Here is a 21,193-nt window from a genome sequence, read left to right as displayed (position 1 = left end):
TTTTTCCTGAGCTCCCCCACTCCTGTGGATGCTTTCTGTGGGTGCTCTGCAAGGGAGGGATGCAGGCAGGAGGAGCAGTGTGAATTCTGGCAGCATGATAAGAACTAGCTCCAGAATCACACAAACTTAAAAAGCTGCAAAAGAATCTTGTTTGTATATTCCCTCTATAAAACTCTGAGATTTAGGTAAAAATCTAAACTTATGAACAGCTACATAAACATCTAAATTTATGAACAGTTACTCAGGACTTTCTGAGGTTTTGCCGTGTACTTGGTGTCCTCTTCTTAATTAATTCTTTCTTAGTCTCCTCTTCTTAGGTTTTAGTTCTTTAAGTAGCAATTCCCAGTCTGAGCACTGAGCTGGGGGGAACCTGAGGGATTTTGGGCACTTTTGGGCACAGGATCAGGCACTGCCAAGCACTCACCTGTCTCACAAGAGGGGCTGCTCCACCCGTGCCTGCACTGGCACTCATCTGGTGACACACACACCCCCCCGTTGTGACAGTGCCTGCTGCACACCACTGCAAAACACACAAAAAATCAAAATTGCTCATCACTAACCCCACTGCAGATCCTAAAGTTGTCCTATTACAGCCAATAACCGACAGCATTAGTCCAGGAGATAAACTGAGGGTGGAAACCAGCCCTTTCCTTGATTTGCTTTCTCTATTAGAAGCCATACACATAAAATTCTCTGCTTTTAAAGTATTCTGGCTATTGAGTTTCGTAGGTAAAATTATATTCCTCTCAAGGGCTACCTGATATTTAAATAAGCAGCGAGGTCTGTAATTATGGAAGTACATGTGTTTTGCTGATATAGGACGATTTGAAGGCTGATTTTTAGATATTTTCTGTATTGAACCTCTTTTTAAAGTCGTATTGCAGAGTAGCATTACTCCTAATAGGTATGGCTGGTTTTCTGTGTTCTCAAAATTAGCATTACTGCGTTCACTCACAATCTTAAATTTCATAAATATTACTATAGATAACATGCACTTTTTTTTCATTCTTTTTTTTTGTTTGTTTTTCCAGAAGCAATTTTACGTAGAAAATGTTGATTTAGATGTGCATATTTTTACATAATACAACAACGCTGCTGGTAAATATATGCTCTGTAGCTACTGTATTACTTGAATCCTTTGTATTCAATTATTATTTTAAGGGGAAATATAGGGGGAAAAAAAGGAGAAAAGGCTTTTTTGTGTTTTTTTTTTTTTTTTCCCCTCTTGGAATTTTCTGGTAATTGAAACGTGCTGAAGAAAGCCTGAGTGAGTTCATACATACTTGTTTCACACCGAGGCCCTACAAATCCATAAGCACAAGAGCAGGTGTTGTGAGGCAGGCACATTCCTCCATGCTCACACGGGGGCTCACACTGCGCTGCAAGAGTGAAACAGGAATAAAAAAATACAGTTCAAACACGACATTCTCTGTGGTTGTGAGCACAGCACAGGTTACTTCTTTCCCCATCCCATTTTATTAATCCAGTGAGTAATTTGGCTGAGGGAAACACTGCAGGATAGCAGTAGCTATCCCATTAGCAACCCAGCACTAATGAGCAGCTGTGTGAAGTCTGCAAGGGAATGGTTTTAACATAATCATATTTAACTTCTGAGCAGGCACATTTTAAAGTACATGTTTTGAAGGCTAGTGATGGATGAAGTACAAATGCAGTTACAACTCAAGACCTTGCCCATCCCTCTCTACAAATTTGCCTTGTGGATGGTCAGGAAGCCTTAACAGGTGTCAGAACTTGCAATAAGGCAGAGATTAAGTGCTTCTTATAGAAAAGAGTTGTGTGTGGACTTGTCAGCAAAATGGCAAACATTTAAGCAAAAAAAGTTAATATTTAATGAGTAGCATGAGCTCTGCAGACAAAGCAGCAAATTACATAAAGAATTCTTGACTTATTGCAGTATGCAATTTAATTCTGCGGGAGGAAGAGGATAAGTGTAGAAAGGACTGCAGCTCCTGAAAGAGCCTATTTGCTGAAGGCATGCTTGTTTTTCAAATGTTGATAATTTTGAATCTAAAAACATTATTGTATAGGGAGCCTGGAAACTTTGGACCCTTAAATCTAAGATCTAAGGCAGGTACCTGAGAATTCTTTTGGTAATTGCTTATGACAAACTCAAAAGAGGAGGAGGAAGATCACTGAAGGGACAGGATGATCACTGAAGGGAAAAATCATCACAGAAAGGATGGGATGACACTCAAAGGAGAAACTCTGTGGTGGGAGCAGAGCAAGAAATGTGTTCCAGAGGCATCTCCTGCTACTGGAAAAAGAATGGTGCCTCCCATAGCAGAATGAAAAATATCTTCCCTTGTGTGTGGGAAGTGAATACAGTGAAAAATGTTGTACTTTGGCTCACTTCACTGGCAGAGTTTTGTCTTTTATGAAAGATATGAGGCTAAGCAAGGTTATTCCAAGGAAAAAGCAAAATGAAGCTAACGAGACCTGAAACAAAGCATCTTTCATTTTAAGTATTGTTACGAGGGAAGAAAACCTTAATGCACCACATTTTGTTCTTAAAGCTGGAAAATGGGCTATGGAAATGGAAAGCTAAATGAAGGACTAATTCTTGGGGAGTCCCATAATTTAAATGCAGTTATTGTGTTGAAGACCTCGTTGCCTCTTGTGATTGTCACCAGGCCATGGAATATGAACTTTGCCATCCAAAAAAAATAATAAATGCCCTCACACATTTTATAATTGTATTAAAAAAGACAAACTCCAAGGAGGTGATAAGTGCTATTAAATAAACCACTTTGACACAAATAGCATTGAGAAATATATTTAGTATTTAATGATGACATTTTCAATGCTTCATTATATAACTTTAGGATTTGACCTTCCTGAAAATAGAAAACTTACAAGGTGTATTTTAGATTCATACTGTATATGCTGAGAATGTCATTAAGCTAAATTTAATTTTGATTGGATAAGGTTGAGCATTTGCAAATCAATGTGTGCTTAGCTGAAATTCCAAATATATATCTGTGGGGAAAAAAAAAAAAGAAGAGATAAACCCAATTCATCTTTGTCTGGACAATTAAATAGTAAATAGATTTAGATAAGGTATTAGGAAGAAATTATTAGCTGTGAAGATTATGGGGCATGGGTACAGGTTGCCCAGAGAAGTTGTGGCTGCTCCATCCTTGGAAATGTCCAAAGCCATGTTGGATGGGGCTTGGAGCAACCTGGAGTTGTGATTTCTTTGCCCCTATTTGTAAGGGGAGTACAAAACCTGGAGGAAAATGTACCACTCTTTTTAAAGTCCATGAAATGTGATTGCCTTTCCTGCAGGATGATGGTTGCATAAAGCCTCCAGGTGCCTAAGTGCTGTGCCAAGCACGGTGACATTCAGGCGTATTTCGCTTTATTTCAGTGTGGTTCGTGTAGCACTTAAAGCAAGTGTGTCCATGTGAATGGAACACTTTCCATCTGGCCTTTGCACATTCTGAGATGCATCTGAACTGTCAGAAAAGAACATGGTATTTTGGATATTAAAACATTTAGCTCTTACGGTGACATTTAATAGTAAAATGTTTTAAACATTCTATTACTGGTGAATAGCAAAAGATAAAAATTGAACACTGGCTCCTCTGTGAGAGTAAGAGTAATATTCACTTAAAAAACATTTCCCACTGTAATAGAAATATACTGCTTATGTCAAATTATTTTCCCAAACTTCTATCTTTCATCTTCTGAAATGAATACTTTTTTCCAAGAGCATTTGCTAAATTTTAGAAAGGTATTGCGGTGTTTTTATATTAAGTGGTTTTGGATAAAATAAAGTGATTTGGGAAAAATAACAGCAAAGAGGAAAACATTGCTGCAAATGGTCAATCTTGCTGTCAAGTGTATGTATGTTTATGTTTACAATTTAAAATCTGGAGGTGAAAATGGAGAAGTGCATTATTATTTCCTTTGAAAAGGCTTTTTGGGAAATATCCCCAAACTTCTATTTTCCATTAAAATGAGATTGTACAGTTTTTATAAGTTTCTCTGCAATAACTTCAGGGGCACTCAGGAATACCAGATGCTCTGTTGTTTCCCTTATTTTCCGTAGCCTAATCAGCAAATATCTTCCAGGACAGAGTTATTGCTTGGCATCCCCACAGTGAGTAACTCCCTGTGCCATCCCCACGTGAGGCTCTGGTCTGTGCAAATAAAGCCAGGTTTGGAGCTGTGAGAGCATTGCCTGCTTAGAATTTTGCACCAAAGTCAGATCAGGACAGACTTCACTGAAGGGAGCATAGTCCACCTTGTTTCATTCTACATTATTCATTTCCTTTCAAAGATACATTAACCTAACTTCCTAAATGTGCAGATGAAGTTTTAATGCTTTCAGCACAAGGGTGAAGTGGAAAAAGGGAAAGTTCCTCAGTTGTTGTTTTTTCTTTTGGAAAGCTGTGCATTGAAGTGTTTCTTTTGCATGTAAGATACACAGATAAATGAAATGAAGCATAGGATTAAACCATGTGTTACTGCAATTAAATTAACTTATTGCACATTTAAATAGTCCAGCAGTCTGGGAGCCCTGTTGTGAGAGAAATGTCCATCATAGCAACTGGAATATTAACAAGAGAAACTTGACTGAATAAACTGGGAATACAAATGCAGGCACCAGCTCTGGCTAGGTTGTACCAATGCATTTTCCTTTGTGAAATGTCAGCTGAGTGCTCATCTGCAGCCAAAAAAACCCAAATAAAGTGGTAGGAATTGTTAAGAAAGGAGCAGACTTCCTTATGGCCTGTATCCATGGTGAGCTCCATCTTAAATACCATGGGCAGGTCTGAGCCCTCAGCTCAGAAAAGCTACAGTAGAAGTGGAAAAGATGCAGAAAAAGATGCAGGGATAAATAAACAAAGTTATAGAAGAGCTTTTGTGCAAAGAACAAGTGAATAATGAGGTCCTTCAGAAAAATATGACTTTAGGATAGAAAACTGTGAAATCAGACGTGACCTGGAAAGAGTGAACAGGATCAAGTTCCAAGGCATCACCTTGGTGTTTTGGAGCACGTGACCATAATTTCTGAGAAGCTGTTCCAGACAGTATCCCTCTACCTTTCCCACATATTGCCAGACAAATGCAGTTGGCAGCTATTGGACATAGGGAAAGGAATTTTGGTTTGATATGGTAGATCTTTTTGGGTGCAAAATGTAAAAAAAAAAAAACTTGAGCCATCAAATTTTTTGCTCATTTCATGCAGCTGTACATGCTGAAGTCACAATACTTTCCCAACTACTCCACCTCTTCTGGTATTTTGAAATTTTTTTGGTTTGAAAAGTGGTTTTGTAATGTCAAGGCAATGCTGTGTTCTTAACTCTTGAGCAGAAAACATCACTCCCACTGTTCTAGACTTCCCATTGTTCCAGACATCTCCTTCTCTTTGAAAATACTGTACAAAGCCAATTAAATATTCCAGATTTTTACTGAGTTCACCTTCTTAAGAATATTTTTCTAAAATATTATAACTTTATCTTTGACAGGAGTGCTGAGAGTCTTTTATGACAGCTGAAATACCAGAAGGATACCACTCCTTAACTGTCAACCTAATCCAAAATGTTTTTAATGTATTCTATTAAATGGAGGCTGACTTTTTAATAGTGCAGTTTTAGTGACCAGAAACTCCCTATCAAAGGAGGTTGGAGTCTGGGAAACAACAACAACAACAACAACAAAAAGGATGATGAGAAATTTGGTTTAAATCCTTATGTTCCATCAGTTTTCAGGTCTAGGCCTCTCAGAAAGAAGCCCAACAATGATACCCAAAGCAGAATTTTTCATTCAGTTCAATTCTGTTATCAAATGGGAAGGCAATGTTCCACCTTAGGGCACCCTAAGGAGCTCCAGGAGTACAAGAGCTGCTCTCAGGCAGTGCCATGTGCACAGACCCTGGGGAACGAGCTGAGCCCAGGGAAAGGACAGCACTTTTCCCTTTTCCTTGTCCAGTAGATGCAACAGCTTTGCAAGTTGCACTCAACCTGTGCACCTTGGTAGAGTGGGAACAGAGGCAGGATGACAAGGAACTGCTCTAGGGTGACTACCAAGACTAACAAATATTTCAGAGTGATAGCTCCAAGTGTTACAAATCACTGCAGCACATGTGCCACTTGTCACACATCAGACAAAATGTCAGAAAGGCTGATATCGGATATCAATCCTGTTTGGGCTCGTTCTGCATTATTACAGTGCCAGGTTTTTGTTCAACTGGCACGTGGAGCTGAAATGTGTAAAGCCCTGTTTGTGCTCTGATGCTCCTGCAGTGCTCTTTGGCAGGTGATTCGTGCTGTCCCAAAAACTGCTAGAAGGAGACTGTACCAATGCATTGGTTTTACTGCAGATATCCTTGGAAGCAGCACTCAGAGTGAAAATTAGCTATTTAGCAAGCTCCCTCATCACCAGAGGAATGCTTGGCTAAGCTTACTCCAGAAATGCCAGAGAGCATTTTCTGCTAGAGAAAATGTGGGAGAATCCAGTGGACTACAGCAGGCCTTTACTCCCCCACTTATTTTTTATTTTTGTGTAGGTGATGCTGACTGTCTCCAAAACACTGCTCTGAAATGAAGATTTCAAGCTGGCCTGTTTGGCTGTGAAGTCTTAATATTTGGCTACTAAAAAAAAAAAGTCCTATTGCCTTTGTGCAGGAAGGGGAAAGAGCTGCAGAGCCTCAAGGAAGTGTTTCATCTCCCCTCACCTGCAGAGTATGTAGATGCTGACAGAAGGAAAATAATCTGTAATTCTTATTACACCAAAGCAGGAGAGCAAAAGCAGGGTTCTGCTTCTGACAGGCAACGCAGATGTCAGCAGTGAAGGGAGTGATCCAAATGGAAATTGCTGAAATACTCTGAAAATATCTCAGATGTCTGAATATGAGCTAAACACACTGACATTTAGCTGTGTTCTTCCAAGAGAGGGTAGGAGGTTACACCTGATGGTCCCCAGGGGTCTCTTCCATCCTGTGGTCCTGTGTGTCTGTGACCCCCAGTGCAGAGGGAGAGGAATTCCAGCTGAACTGTGACAGAGAGACTGAGTGGCTTGTCCAGAGGGATAATAATATTAAAGATATAAAATGTGTTATGATATACTTTAGGAAAGAAATTAGTTTTCAGGATGCTGCTTATGCTGATGTTTTTTTCCTACTAGTCCTCCAAACCTGGTTTTGAATCTGCACATTTGGAAAAAAGTGAATTGTATTCTATCACAGCATACATACCAATTGGTGAAGTAATTCTCATTTTAGATTATTTTCAGACATTCTTATTAAACAAAGGTCACATCCCCTCAAGATCCAAAGGTATTAAAACTTGCTATCAGCGGGCTGGTTCTTTTATATTGTTGAATTTTGATATGAAATAAGATGGTGACAACTATCAATAGAGTCTGAGTCTCCTGACATTTTTGCTTGCTTGCCAAAGATGTTATGTTGAAGCCTGGAGATTTTGCAAATGTTAGACTCATCTAAACTTTGATTTTTTTTTCCCAATATTGTGCCTCCCATTCTCAGAGGACACTGCTGTCTTGAGGAGAGTTGGTGCAGTGTGGGCATCTTAAGGTGCTGATGGCTGAGGTTGTGACAGGCCTTAATCCAAGAAATTACCCTCATTTTTCAACCTCGTTTGTCATGATGAAGCACTTTCATCTGCCATGGGAAGAGACATCCACGGCTGGAGGTACAATGGGTGCTGTTCACAGCACTGGCTCTGCTCCAGTGCAGGTGTGCAGGGGGCTCAGGGTGGAGAAGAGAAGGGAAGGGACAAGTTAATTATTGAGTCAGGTGTCGTGGTGGTGACAAGAGACAAAAAAGGGGATGTTTGTTCATCGTGTCATCAAGGCTCAAGATGCAGAATGATGTTGGTAATAAAGTATTTCATCCTAAGGACTCTCCAGGGAGATTTTCAGTAATACCAATAACTGAGGGAAACATCTCACAAGTAAAAGGCAGAGACAGATTTACATTTTAAGGTAGATTTATGTTTTAAGGACTATACTGATGTGTCTGCTAAACACACAGCAGCCTTGTGTCCAGACTGTAAATATTCTTATGTACATGGGAGTGGTCTTTGAGGAGAGGCCTCTCTGTGGCCAGACTTGCTTTGAGCTTCCCAATACCAGAACCTGTTTGGTGCTTTTCCATCTCTAGGTATAAAACAGAAGTTAAAGACAACCTCTGTTGTGCTATGTGACTCTAAAGAATTCTTTAGGAGCAGCATTTCAGAAAGGTGCAGAAAGGAAAAAAAATGAAGTGCTCAAGATTACAGAAACCTTTTCTTGTACATCTTGTTCTGTATCTCCAACAGTGCTCTGAGCTCAGAGAGCTGCAGCAGTGCTGGGGGCTTCACACCCCTACAAAGCCTGGCTTACAGCAAGGAATCCCTGCAAGGTCCTTCCCATTACATCATGGCTGAGACCCCCCTGCTCTGTGCATGAGGAATGAGAGACCAGACGAGAAAGGGGGGAATGAATTTTACAAATACTTTTGCTTTGTGTGGTGGAAGGCCAGTTAAGATATCAACTTCTCAGAGGGATGTCAGCAAAAGGTGTGATTAATGATGGCAAAGTCAGGGAATTCATTGCTTCAGCAAAGTATATAATCCTATGGTTTTAGGGAGGGATTCTCAGGTGCCTAATAAATAACTCAATATACTGTGAAAACCTTCTGGTGCTATACATTTCAGATGACAAGTTCAGTTTCATATTTGAGATATTAGATAGATATTTACAGGTAATTTTTAAGATATTAAAAAATTAATTTTTCCTAGAATGTGCTGTATAGAGAAGCAGAATCAATTTTACTCTTTCTCACAGAAATTTTATATGGTTTTGAATGTGATGACTTTAGTAGAATCAATCTGGTATTAAGCAAGATCACAATCAGTCCTTGGGTTTAATAGATTAGATGGTATCAAATAAATATGTCATTTTTGTAAGCAGAAAGAGCAGCTTAAAAGCTATAGGTTTTATTTATTATTTCTAAATATAATTGCTTTTGAAAATGGAATGGTCCCAGCCACAAAAATATCCAAATTTATAATAAAAACCAACTTTTACTTTGGAGAATTATTAGATTTGGAGCTATTAGAAAATTTTAAAGAGGACTTTCTCCCTTACCTTCACACGTAATTCCATCACCTCTGTACCCAGGGGGACAAGGACCACATTGAAACTCCCCATCTCCAGCTGGCTCGCACTGCACTCCGGTGAAGCACGGCAGGTCAGCACACAGCCCTTTGTGCTGCAGCCCACTGCTGGTTCCTGGCAGCTCCAGAGCAGCCCTTGCTCTGCTGAGCACCTTCCTGGCTGCTGTGCTGGGAGCTGGGAGCCTTGCTCCAGGAGCAAACCCTGCTGGGGCAGCAGCGCTCCGGGATGCAGCATCCCGGGAAGGGCCCAGCCCATGCGTGCCCAGAGATGCTCTGGGCTGCTCTGCTGGGAAACCCTGGGCTGGTTTGTTCCTCAAGACTGAGACCCGACCGGGCCATCTCCTGGGAGAATAACCATGCCTGGAATGAGTCTGTGAGATTGCAGGGAATGAACCTGGATTTGTGTTGGGATGAGGAGGAACAGTCCATGCTGAAGCTTCTTTGTGCTGCCTAACACGGAGAGCAGGGTGGGAGGTCACACTGACACCTGGGGCTCTGGGCTCTGGCTCCTCATGCAGAAGGGGTGTGGGCGTGCCACTTTTCTCAAGGAAATGTTGTTTCTCAGGTGCTGTGAACTCCATGTCAGGTTGTTTTTCTGGTGACATCAGAGCCTGGGAAGTCTCCCTTTCCATTGTAAGGGATGGAGTGTGAATGGCTGTGGGGTTTCTTTCCAAAAGGAATGTAATATCTTGTCTTGGAACTTGGGGTTGAGAAAGAAGGGGAAATACATTTCTTGATGTCTTGGATGCATCTTCTTGGTGAGAGCCTCTAGCATCTTCAATGTTTCTTCCAGAAAAGTCCACATGGCTTTGGAAAGATCTTGAAACTAGGGCAGAAGGAAGATAAATATTAGCTAAATTTGCTGGTCTAGAATTGAAAGGAACCACAGTGAACCCTTGTGTTTGGAGCAAACAACAGAACATCAGTTCTAGAAGTAAAAGAGTTAATTATCAGATAATTCAGGTAGGTTTATGCCAACTGGCTTAGAAATTACATGGGGCTGTTTGCTGAGGGTGACACCAGCACTGATACACAAGGAACTGCACTGATGACTCTCAAAGGGTGGCATTCATGAACCACATGAAATATATTTTGGTAGCAAGTCTCAGGGAAGGCCAGGCATTATTTGAGTTGCAGCACTGGGCTGAAATGCACGTGTTGCAGAATTTCTGAGAGAGAGAGAGGGCATGATTTATGTCTGGAATGAGATTTGAGCTACTCCAGTCTAGGCCTCAGATCTGGGCCTTGTGAGGCCCTCAGCCTGTGACACAGTTAGAAATTAAGAGTTTGTGGCGCAGTTAGAAATTCAGAGTTTGTGACACAGTTAGAAATTAAGAGTTTGTGGCGCAGTTAGAAATTGTATTCAGGTGTGATGGGGAGCACTGGGCTGTCCGGGTGTGAAGTAGTACAGGTTTATAGTGTGAGGTTTAGATCACCTTAAGACAAAGACAAACAATGTTCGCTTGCCAATGAGAGTGCCTTTGTAAACTGTAAACTATACAGAAGTGTATATAAACTGCCATCTTTTCTATAATAAACGGAGAACGTTGGATTAACCATATTGGTTCGATGTGTGTTTGTCCTGTCTAGCTTTCCTGTCTTATGAGGACCCTGGTTTCAAGCATGGGTTAAATTGCAGCCAAGCAAAAACTTGCCGTGCTGCTTTACTAATTTTGGCTTACACTAGTCCAGGAGGTTTTGGTACTGTGCGCTTTTTTTGTGGTGAATCTTCCAGTTCTTGACCTCCTGAGCCAGGATTTGCTTCTTATTATCTGCCTGTAGTGCAATGCTGTGCTGGGAAATGCTCTGAGGGCATAACTCAGAGAGTTTACACTCCAGCTCTTCGAGTCAAGGAGACAGAACACCAGAGTTTGGCACAGACAGACGCTGGAGGTGGAGAAACACACAGTGCCAACACGGCCCTTGGCAAGAGCGTGCCTTGGAGAGGCTCCAGTGCCATCATGCCAGTGGGTGACTCTGGAATGCTTCCTAAAGGGAAGTTTTAGGAAAGCTTTTAAAGGAGACAAATGTCTGAGCTTTGCTGGTGCTGTGTGCAGCTCCCTGCAGGCGTCAGGGGCAGCGCGCGAGGGAGCAGCCGGTTTGTTTCTGTCACCCACTTGTCCCAAAGCCAGCCACCTTTTCAGCTGTGTAAGGAGGGATGATAGATGGGCAGAGGGGACTCTGTGAAGGGCCTTGAAAGTGGAGACGAGTAGTTTGAATCAATACTTTCAGGAAGATTAATGGCCATCTGCTGACGCTAATGAATGGAAGAGGCTATTTTTAACCGGTTCTGGCATACTCGCTCTGTAGGATATGGAATATATTGGATCCTGAACAACTATCCTTGCTTGGTTCTGGGGTTAACCCCATGCAGGATGCACCTCTTTCTTTTTAATATAAATATTAATCACTTTCTAAAAACTCCCGTTGATGGAGAACTTAACCGTAGTTAGCAAAGAAAGAGATTCAGATGCTTGGCAAGGGTCAGATGAAAGTTAGGGCATTGACTGGACCAAAACAAATCCTGGCAGCCAAAGCAGTGTTTATTTGGCTGATAAATAGTGTCATTCTGCTGGCAGCTGATGAGTTGCTATTGCCCTGAAGCAAAATGTTTTGGAGATTTACAATGGCGCTGGATTGAGCTGTGGCCATCAGCAGGTAAATCCGTGGTATTTAGTGGAGCAGAAGGCAAATACGTGGATTTCAGTATCCAAAGTAAGGCTGCTGAATGAGGAGGGACACAGAATGGAAGAACAGAGATGATGAAGCAGGAGGACATCAGCAAAAAGAGCATGTGAGAATAGGAGAAGTCAAAGGATTTTTAAAAATGTATGAATGAGAGAAAGAGGAAAGAAATATCTCCACAGAAAATTATCAGTAATAGATGATCATTATAGCCCTTAGAAAATTTGATTCAGGGACCAGAAATCAACAGGAATGACAGTGAAGGGCTGAATGACCTCTCTGACAAATTTCCAAAATGAGCCCTGATTATAGCTTTGAGCTCCTTCCACTGTGTCATAATTAAATGGGTTTTCCTCCCAATTAAATTTGAGTAACTAGTAAGGGGATCAGACTGACTACCTGAGAAAGGGAAATCTTTTATTTCTTTAGCAGATAATAGAGGTGAGATACCCATCCTTCAAATAAACTTCATCTTTCCCTATATGGGGGAGCATATTTTTGGAGTATTTCTGTGATAAGGTAATTTTTACATCTCAAATGCTACCACTGAAGAGTAGTGGCACATTTTTGTTGGTCATTAATTAAGATATATATACTGATAAAGGTTTCTCAGCCAGTCTGCAAGGTGACTAAACTTCAGAAGATATTGGTGTCATTCAAGGGTGTTGACCAGAGTGTCCTCTCAGCTTTCACTGTTTCAGATTTTTGCTTGTATTGATGGTGTGCAATTTAGTTTACATAAGAACATGATAGATTTTTTTCTGGAATACCTGAAAATTTCTTTCTTCAGCCTTCCAAGTATCTAAATAAGCTAAAACAAAGAATGCAAACCAAAAGAATGCAGACTCAATTGTCTGTAGTCAGCAGCTTTCTCAAATCCTGCATTACTTCAATTTATTTTCCTTGCTGTTGATCAATATCTTCAAATGTGTAAGCCATTATCAATGCAAACTGTGATTGTGTGAATCTGTTTTTGCCTTCTATGCCAGCACGTGATTGCATATTGGACTGGGTGAAATCACCACAAAAACCCCACAAGGTGAAGTGCTCAAGGTTATACGATGGAACAAACCCAGATTTTCACTACCTGTCAGTATTTCTGCCCATACAAATGGGGAAACGGGCGGCAGTGGAACAACTGAGTTTATTTTTCACAGAAGTAGATGAGAGACTGAGATGTTGCTGCTCTGCTCCAGCTGGGCATGGCAGCACCTCTGCTCTATTTATGCACTATAAGTGAGCATCATTCCTGTATGGATCAGGTCCCAAAAACACAGATTCCTCTTCTGTCCCCCTCTGGGAAACACTACAGCAAGAGTGACAGAGAGCAAATTTCTGAGAGCCAGGTTTAACATCCTTCATCCAACTGGACACCAGGGAACTTCCCACCCAGGTAGTGCAGGAGTCCCCCAGCCTGTGACCCTCCAGCCTCTGGTTCTCCCAGGGTCTCACACTGGGATTTCACAAATCAGAGCTGTCACAGGCTGTCCCTGGTTCCCCAGTGCCATCACCGTGTTGCTAAGGCACAGCAAATCTGTAGGATCCAGATCACTGCCAAGGGAATAAAAATGACCACTTCAGCTGGTGAAAACAGCCATTCACAGAGAAGGTACTTGACATCTCTTAAACCCAGGGTGAGATATCAACATTCTGAAACAGAAAAGAAATCCAATATATTTTTTCTTTTCTGAGTTTATGGTTTGTTTGTTTGGAGATGGTTTTTTTTTTTTTTTTTTTTTTTTTTACATTTACAATCTTTCAAAAAAAGACCAGATCCAGGCTTGAATGAAGAGCAGCCATGTCCCTTTCTGACCTCAACTATTTCTGCTCCCAGTGAAGCAGTGCACAAGGTTGGTTGCCACATTCCCTGGTGCTGTTCCCTCACATCTTTGCTGGGCTTTGACTTGACACTGTTCTTCCCAAGGCACGTGCCTTGGAGACAGCCCCATCCTGACCAAAACTGGCAGCTGACACTTCAAACACTTAACTGCCTGCAGATATCAGTATTTATCACCTTTCCATTGCCACGCTTCTCTTTGTAGCTTTTAGGGTTAAAAACTTTCCTTTTGGGTTTTAAATATGAGTGTAACCTTTTACTTATGTAATGACTTGAGCATCACCATGAAATCTCAAGTGCTTCTCTTTTAATCTAATAAAATGCCCAAACCAGTCTGCTCTTCAGACTGGTTCCTTCTCCTTAAACTCCTCTGGTGTGGCCACTTCTGCCTGTCACTTCAGAGGGTTATGGGCACCTTTAATTCTGCTCGAGCTACAACTCCTTTGAAATTCTGTGAACAGTTTAAGGATTCATTATTAACGCAATTCAATAAATTTACAATTTGTGTAGTTTTAGAGCTATTAACATTTAGTAGTACCTGCTGTCCAGCCCATTTCTCATTCAGAAGAATGTTGGCAGAGAAATGCTCTTTTGACATATTACACTGTGTGGGTCATCATTTAAAATTTGAGACATCTACCAGCACATAAATCTTATTTAAAATGTCAAGAGAGAACAGAAAAATTACACTGGTCTAAGAAGTCTTGTTACTAGAGTGCTAAGGATATTCCCATTTCCCTCTGTATGGTTCCCTGTTAATATTTGTTTCTGTATTTACTGAGCGAGAAAAGGGGAAAAAGAATAGCTGTCAATAGGATGCTCCAGGGAAAGTCTGTTTTTTTTTCATCAACTCTTAGTTTCCTTTTTTATATTATTATATTCTGGCATTACTTTCTTTTCTACTTAGAGTGTGTTTAATTCCTACATCTCTTGTTTTGTCATCCAGTGATACTCTAATGTCTTCCCTCTCCTAAATATTCAGTAACATAGTTTTGATTCTCCCTTCCTTCCTCTTAAGCATCCAGAAGTTCCCCATATTAGATGCTGGGTGGAATTCCCAGTCACCCTATCTCTTCTACAATCACAAGCAGTAACTACCAGAATAAATTCCTCACCACCTTTAAATGAAATACAGCTTCAACCTCCCAAGTTTAAAAAGAGTTACTTCCAGGAATTTTTTTTTTTTTTTCAACAAAAGCATTTCAAAGGCTCATTTTGATTGGGCTTTTAATGTAATTTTAGACAGGAGCTTAATTTTTGATCTAATGCTTCTTTACATATTTTTTATTGTAAAAAGGTGGAAAGTCAAATATGATGTGCCTCACATCCACACAGCTCAGCACAGAGCAGAGCAGCCACACGACTCTCTCTCCATCTGTACAGGATTATTCAGTCCTTGTCTCAAACCACCACTTCTGTGATGGGCAAATTTACTCACTTGATGCTTTAATGATGAAATTAAAAGGTGAACATCTAGTTCACTATCCCTGAGCTCTTTCAGCCTGATAGAAAATGAGATTGTGTCGCTGATGTTGCTGTCTGGTGAGCAATTTTCTTCCCCTTCACCTACCAAAATCATGAGCAGCAGGGAATAGTTTGTGGACTCTGCATCACTCAGCCACTTCTGATTATAACAACTCCTCTGCTCCAGACTCTGTTTGCCAACGTGGCTGCAGCTGCACATGCACAATTCTCTAACACCAGTCATTTGCAAGGCAAATTTGCCTTGTGTCAATGAAGTACAAAATTATTCTGTTTTAGCACAACACTTCTGGGGAGGAGAAAACCTGGGATTTTCAGCCAGCTCACCCAGTAAACCTTGTTTAGGAGTCTTTCTGTGTTCAGAGTAAATGATTCCCACAAATGGGAGGGGGTCTAGACTTTGCTATCAAAGAGATCCTTTTCCAGGTCTGGGATGTTGCAAACCTATGTGAGTATGCAAGAAAATATTACCTGAGTGTGACGTAGTGAGTTTGCTTATGTCACATGAAAAGTCATTTATCATTTTTGCATCACTGTGCAGCTCATTTTCTTCAGGGTTTTCAGAACAATATAATTGGCATCTCAATTCATTAACTGCTGTCTTTAAAGAAAATGGGGATTCTGAGATGGCTGGCCAGGAAAGAAACAGTTCATGAAGATACAAATGATATTACTGACTGCTTGACAAAGTTTTCAGTCTTATCCAAGATGTGCCAAGGAATACATAAAGATTACCCCTTTCATACTGGACAAATACAAAACAATTGTTAGAAAGATTTTGCTAAGGTATAGCTCTTTTTTAACAAGGAATATTTTTCTATTTGTAAAACTTTTTCAATAGAAAGCCTTGTGATTTAGAGTTTAAGAAACAAAAAAAAAAAAACACCTTTCATGATGTTTAAGATATTGTGGGGATTAATTAAAGAGTAATTATGAAGATTACATGACAGAAAAAACTAAGAAGAACAAAGAGTTTGGGGCACTACTACTGCCTTACTTTGTATTTATTAAAGCCAGATTTCTTACAGATTTAAATGATCAGCTCCTTTTTTGGCCTCCTGGGTAGATAAGAGTACTATTAGGCTATGAGCTGGAGTCCTAGTATGACACTCTGGTCTGAAACTGATAAAACAGCTTTAAATATGAAATTGATCCTAATACATTACATTTCCCCCTCTTATGTGGATCTACTTTCCAAGTAAGATTTTTAGAACAGGACATCATATACAGGCAAAATGCAGGAAGGTGATTAACACAATGAGAGAAAAATGGGTCTTTGAGGAAAATAATGTATTTTGAGCTCTTTATTTTCAGACTATTTGTTGGGGGGTTTTCTTTATTTCTTTTGTGCTTTTTTTCCTGTATGTTTTCAATACAAATTTTACCATCAGCATCACCAGAGACAACATTTTTAAAATGGTGTAAGAATTACTGATTGCAAAGATATGAGCATGCTCCCCACACAAGGATTTTTTTTTTTTCCCTTCTCCACCAACAATTTTCTTTATCAGTATCTTTTTATTTTTTGGATTGCCTATGGAGGTTTATAAACCTGCTATGTTTTTATAAACAATATTTTCTCAAACACTTCTTTTACCTTCCATTTTATTTCAAGATTTAATTGAAAACTTCCCTCATGTGGGTTGGAAAATCTCAGAAGGTTTGATGTGCTCTCACCCCTGGCACAGGAGCCGTGCTCCTCTCACTGTTTGTTGCCAGATCTCCTTCCGTGCTTCCTTGGGTCTAACCCCTTCTCTGCTGCTGCTTTCAGAAGGGCTCTTCCTGTGCTTTCCTCTGAATTCCCAGCCAAGAAAACAGGAAGAGAAGTGTGGCTGCACTTCAAAATACACCCTGGATCTCCCACTTAATCCCCTCGTGCTGATTTATCACCCTTCCTTTCCTTGTCCCTTGTCCATCTTTCAGTTCTGAACTTTTACCCCTCCTCTTTTGTGTTCTGCCTCCTCCAATTATTGGAGCTTGGAACTGCATTATTCCAGCAGCTACAAAGGTGGTGTTAAGAGAGAGTTCATGGAACCAAATTATATTTTCTATTCAAGAATTGACAGTATATTTTACTTCTCAGAACTGAGATAGATGGAAAAATTAATAGAAACTGTGTTCTTATCTGATGATGCCTCATGGGTCTTCAGACTCTCTCATGGCATGAACAGGTTGATAGATATATACAAAATAGGCTAAATTAAGGCAGATCATTTCTGAAGCATCAGTGCCTAATATTCTGAAATATCTATGTAGAACCCTTTAGAGGAGTAATAATAGATTATAAAGAAAGTTCATTTCTTCAAAAGAAAAGCCATAATATTTCTTCAAAGAAAAAATAGCTGAAATACTTCAAAGTATTTCAGCAAAGAAATAGTAAAGAATAAATTACTAAAATTCCTTTATTCAACTCAAGAAATAAATGGTCTAAAACAATAATTATATTGTTTTGGGCTGTAAACATATAAAAATTGAGTTATTTTACATATGAAAGCCAAGACACAAAGTGAACTATGCCTTACTGGGAACCAGTAATGAATCTATTTAAAAATCATGTAAGCATGTATAAATACTCTCAGTGAAATCATGCTTTTATGGAATTCTCCACAATTTCAACTAAGTAGGTTGAAAAGTACCTATACTTTCTTCCCAACTTAGAAAGAAAAAGACAAAGAATTACAATAATAAGATTTTAGATGGTAAGGCACAGAGGAACTTAGCTAGTTCCCTTTGAGAAAACAAAGGTTGCACCAGATATCTTTGAGGTCCCTTCCAATATTGTTATTCTGATTCTCTGAAATTCTAAATTTAACATATTATCAACATGGGCAATGATTTTCTCCTCCATCCCAGAGGATCAGTTGCCTTGTGTTGGCAATAGGCTGCTGCTGTATGCCTTCAGGAATGAACCAAACCTATTCATGTGGTGTGTAATATTTGGGGTAAAATTCACATGATTTGGCAGTGGACATCCCCTGGTTCTGCAAGAAAATCTTGTGAAGTCCTACTATACCTTTATATACCTGTTCAAAACCAGCAAGATGTTTAGGAACTGGTGGTAAAATTTGTTCTGACCATGGTAAGTGTGTATGTTTCACACCTATTTTTGTTTAAACCCTGTATTGTGTTGTGTTTTGTGTTGCTTCCGAGTCCTTTCTCTTCAAATCCTTCTTTGCTTTATCCCTTAGTGGAAAGACTCTTGTGTTGCTTTAATGGGGCCAGGATATTGGTCCAGTTTGAGTTACTTCCAGTTCCAAAGGGGCCTTTAAGTGCCTTTAACAAAACAGCAATCTTGTCAAATTTGTGCAAACAGGGTTGGCTCCTTTTAAAAGCTGTGTGCTATTATAGCTGGATGATTAAATGAGCCTGGAAATTCTAAGAGAAGATAATCTTGCTCTGCTCTGTCAATGTAAAAAACTACTGAGCCTGTATCCTGTGTAGATTATTTGTTGGAGACTGAGTTGTTATTATCACTTAAAAGTCATGATGGCCCAGTGATTGCTTAAGCAAAAGGTGGCACATTCTTGGTAGGAGAGAAATGTAATCTGTACTTGATATTCTGATTGAATGTAAATATTATTCATGGCATATAGCTGAGTCCTCTTCCCTAGTGGTTTTATGGCTTGGGCTTCATTGGTCTTCTATTGCTGAGCTACATCATTTCCTAAATATATCATCTGTATTGGAAGCACTTAACAAGTTCTGGATTGACAGAGTGTATGGATCAGTGAAGCTGGAGACCATTTATCTTTTAAATTATCTAAACATATTCTTCCCACTGTGTCTACTTTGGTTGTCATGTTTGGGTCACGGCATACACTGTACAGGTCTCTTGATATTTTTCTGAAAATACTTAATATTTTATGAGGCATCCTTAAGGAGAAGAAAGACATCAGAAAGACTCTCTCTGATTCCCTTTCTGTCCTGACAAGTACAGGAGTGGATTTCCAGTGGCAATTACAGACTCAGAGGGCAGGAAAGGGTCAGAGCTTATGTCCAAAATGCCAGGCTGATCCAGGCCTCATTTGAAGATTATTGGTATGCCATTTGCAAAACTGATTCTTTCATAAGACCAAATTTATATGGAATGTCTTTGTGTGGCATTTCTAACCCCACTCCAGTTGCCATTTCATCACATACCCCTCGAAGGAGACATCTTGACATCATAACTGGTCCATCTGAAAAAAAATGTACATTTTGGTCCTGAAACACTGAAACTGTGTTTCTGAAAAGGAGCAGCAGCTCTCACCATGATTCTGAGGATGAACTGTGGGCACTTTCCATGGCCTGAGTCAGAGCAAGGAGCTGGAAGCCATTGACATTCAATGCTTCCCAGTTTTGGAGCCCACAGGCAGAGCTGAGAGTTCTTACCACACAGAGGCAGATCAGAGTATCCTTTGCTGTGTGTTTAGTGTTTCTGTTTTGTGTTTACAGGATCTCAGGCAACTTCAGAGCTGATGGCTGCAGCATCTCCATCCCTGCCTTCACGTGGGCCGTGTAACTCGCTGCATAAACCATGTCAGGATGGATTAGTTCCTCTTTGCAAAGCACTCTCTGAATGCTGAACAGTGCTTGCCTTTTATCTACCCCTATTGGTACACACAGATCTCGGATTTAAAAGTCCTGTGTGTGATGTGCCTGCCTTAACAGGGGCTTTTTGTGTCTTCCAGGAGCTGTGCTCAGCTCAGTCCATTAGGTAAAGTTGCTTGTTCAGTGGAGTCACTTATGATGATTTACACTGGGGTAAGTGAGACTGGAATCTGGGCCTTGATCTTTTTAATGCAAATTCATCAATTCTGTTAGATAAAAGATGAAAGGAATCTATTACATTCTTTGGTCATCCCTTGAAACAAAATAATTTGATTGGTTCCAGGCAGTAAGAAGTCCCTACTCCTGCAGTTATCTCCAGACATGAAACTTTGGGTTAGCGACCAAAGCTCTTACTGGAGAGATTTATTTTTCATGGATTAATCACTATTAATGATGAGTGCTAATAATGACAGAAGTGATTTCCAAGTTAAAATGTAAGAATGCAAAACTTAAGGTTAACATGTTCCTCTGGTGTTTGACTGAGCACTATCTGTTTAAAGACACACACCTTCTTTTACTTCAAAATGTTTTATTCTCCTTTTAAATACACACCTTGATGTTGATCTGACAGTGGTGCAAATGAGAAGGTGACAGAGGTCTCTCTGATGTAAAATCAAAGTGAATTCAGATGCACAGTGCAGACACTGGAGGAGTGTGGAGCACAGAGCACGTAAACATAACAAATAGCTGCACATGCAAAAGTATAGCAAGTGCCAAATGTCTACAATACTGTGAATTAACTGCTATGACAGGAGATCTTGCAGGGGTGTTCTGAAAGGGAAAGCAGAACTCGATAGCAGAGATCACAAAACCACCCCCTCCCTTGATCTTCAGCTGCCTAAACCAGGAGAGGCAGAAAGAGCAGGCTCTGAACAAACAATCTTTTATGGCTGATGGATGTGGCACTGCTTTGTCCAGTAAAATTGCTGATTTACTAATAGTTAAAAAATAAATCCTTTTGTGATGACACCAACCTCTCTAACCTGCTAAAGAAAGTGCAAACAGATGGGTATCTGTGTGACTGTGAGTGATGAAACCAGTCTGGAGAAATACCCACAGCTCCTGGCGAGAACTGATATTGCAGCGTGCAGGAGCATCACCAGCACCCCCATTAGGGTACATTCATTTTCTTTGTGCCAAGAATATGACCAATGATACTAGGTGGTTTGATTTAATGGATCTGCCTCTTCTAGCAAAAAAGCAACAGATATTTTATACAAAAGTGAAATGTGCCCAGGGAAGCCTGGACAGATTTAAATTCCTCAGGCTTTCCTCTTTATTGCAATGCCAGCAGACTTAAGGGACTTTTGACCTTACTAGTAAATTTTTAAATAAATGTAGGATACCTACTTTATGGGTCTGAAAGGGACAGGAACAGCTTTTTGTTTCTGATAGGAGAATCTGTTTAAAAAAAAAAATTTACTTCCCTTTATATGTGAAATTCCATACTGGC

The 21,193-nt window shown here is 40.1% G+C and overlaps 1 protein-coding gene across 1 annotated transcript in view; it reads right to left on the bottom strand.

Moving 5' to 3' along the window:
• LOC110480621 (von Willebrand factor D and EGF domain-containing protein) overlaps window positions 1-21,193 on the bottom strand; it is a 166,571-nt gene that overhangs the window by 26,053 nt on the left and 119,325 nt on the right. Inside the window, 3 exon segments of the mRNA XM_077784840.1 lie at window positions 425-520; window positions 1,284-1,379; window positions 9,118-9,972. Of these exon segments, the coding sequence (XP_077640966.1) occupies window positions 425-520; window positions 1,284-1,379; window positions 9,118-9,972 (1,047 nt within the window).

This window comes from Lonchura striata, chromosome 8 (genome assembly GCF_046129695.1).
Source record: "Lonchura striata isolate bLonStr1 chromosome 8, bLonStr1.mat, whole genome shotgun sequence".
Lineage (NCBI taxonomy): Eukaryota > Metazoa > Chordata > Aves > Passeriformes > Estrildidae > Lonchura > Lonchura striata.
This window is presented reverse-complemented; position numbering and strand designations above follow the sequence as displayed.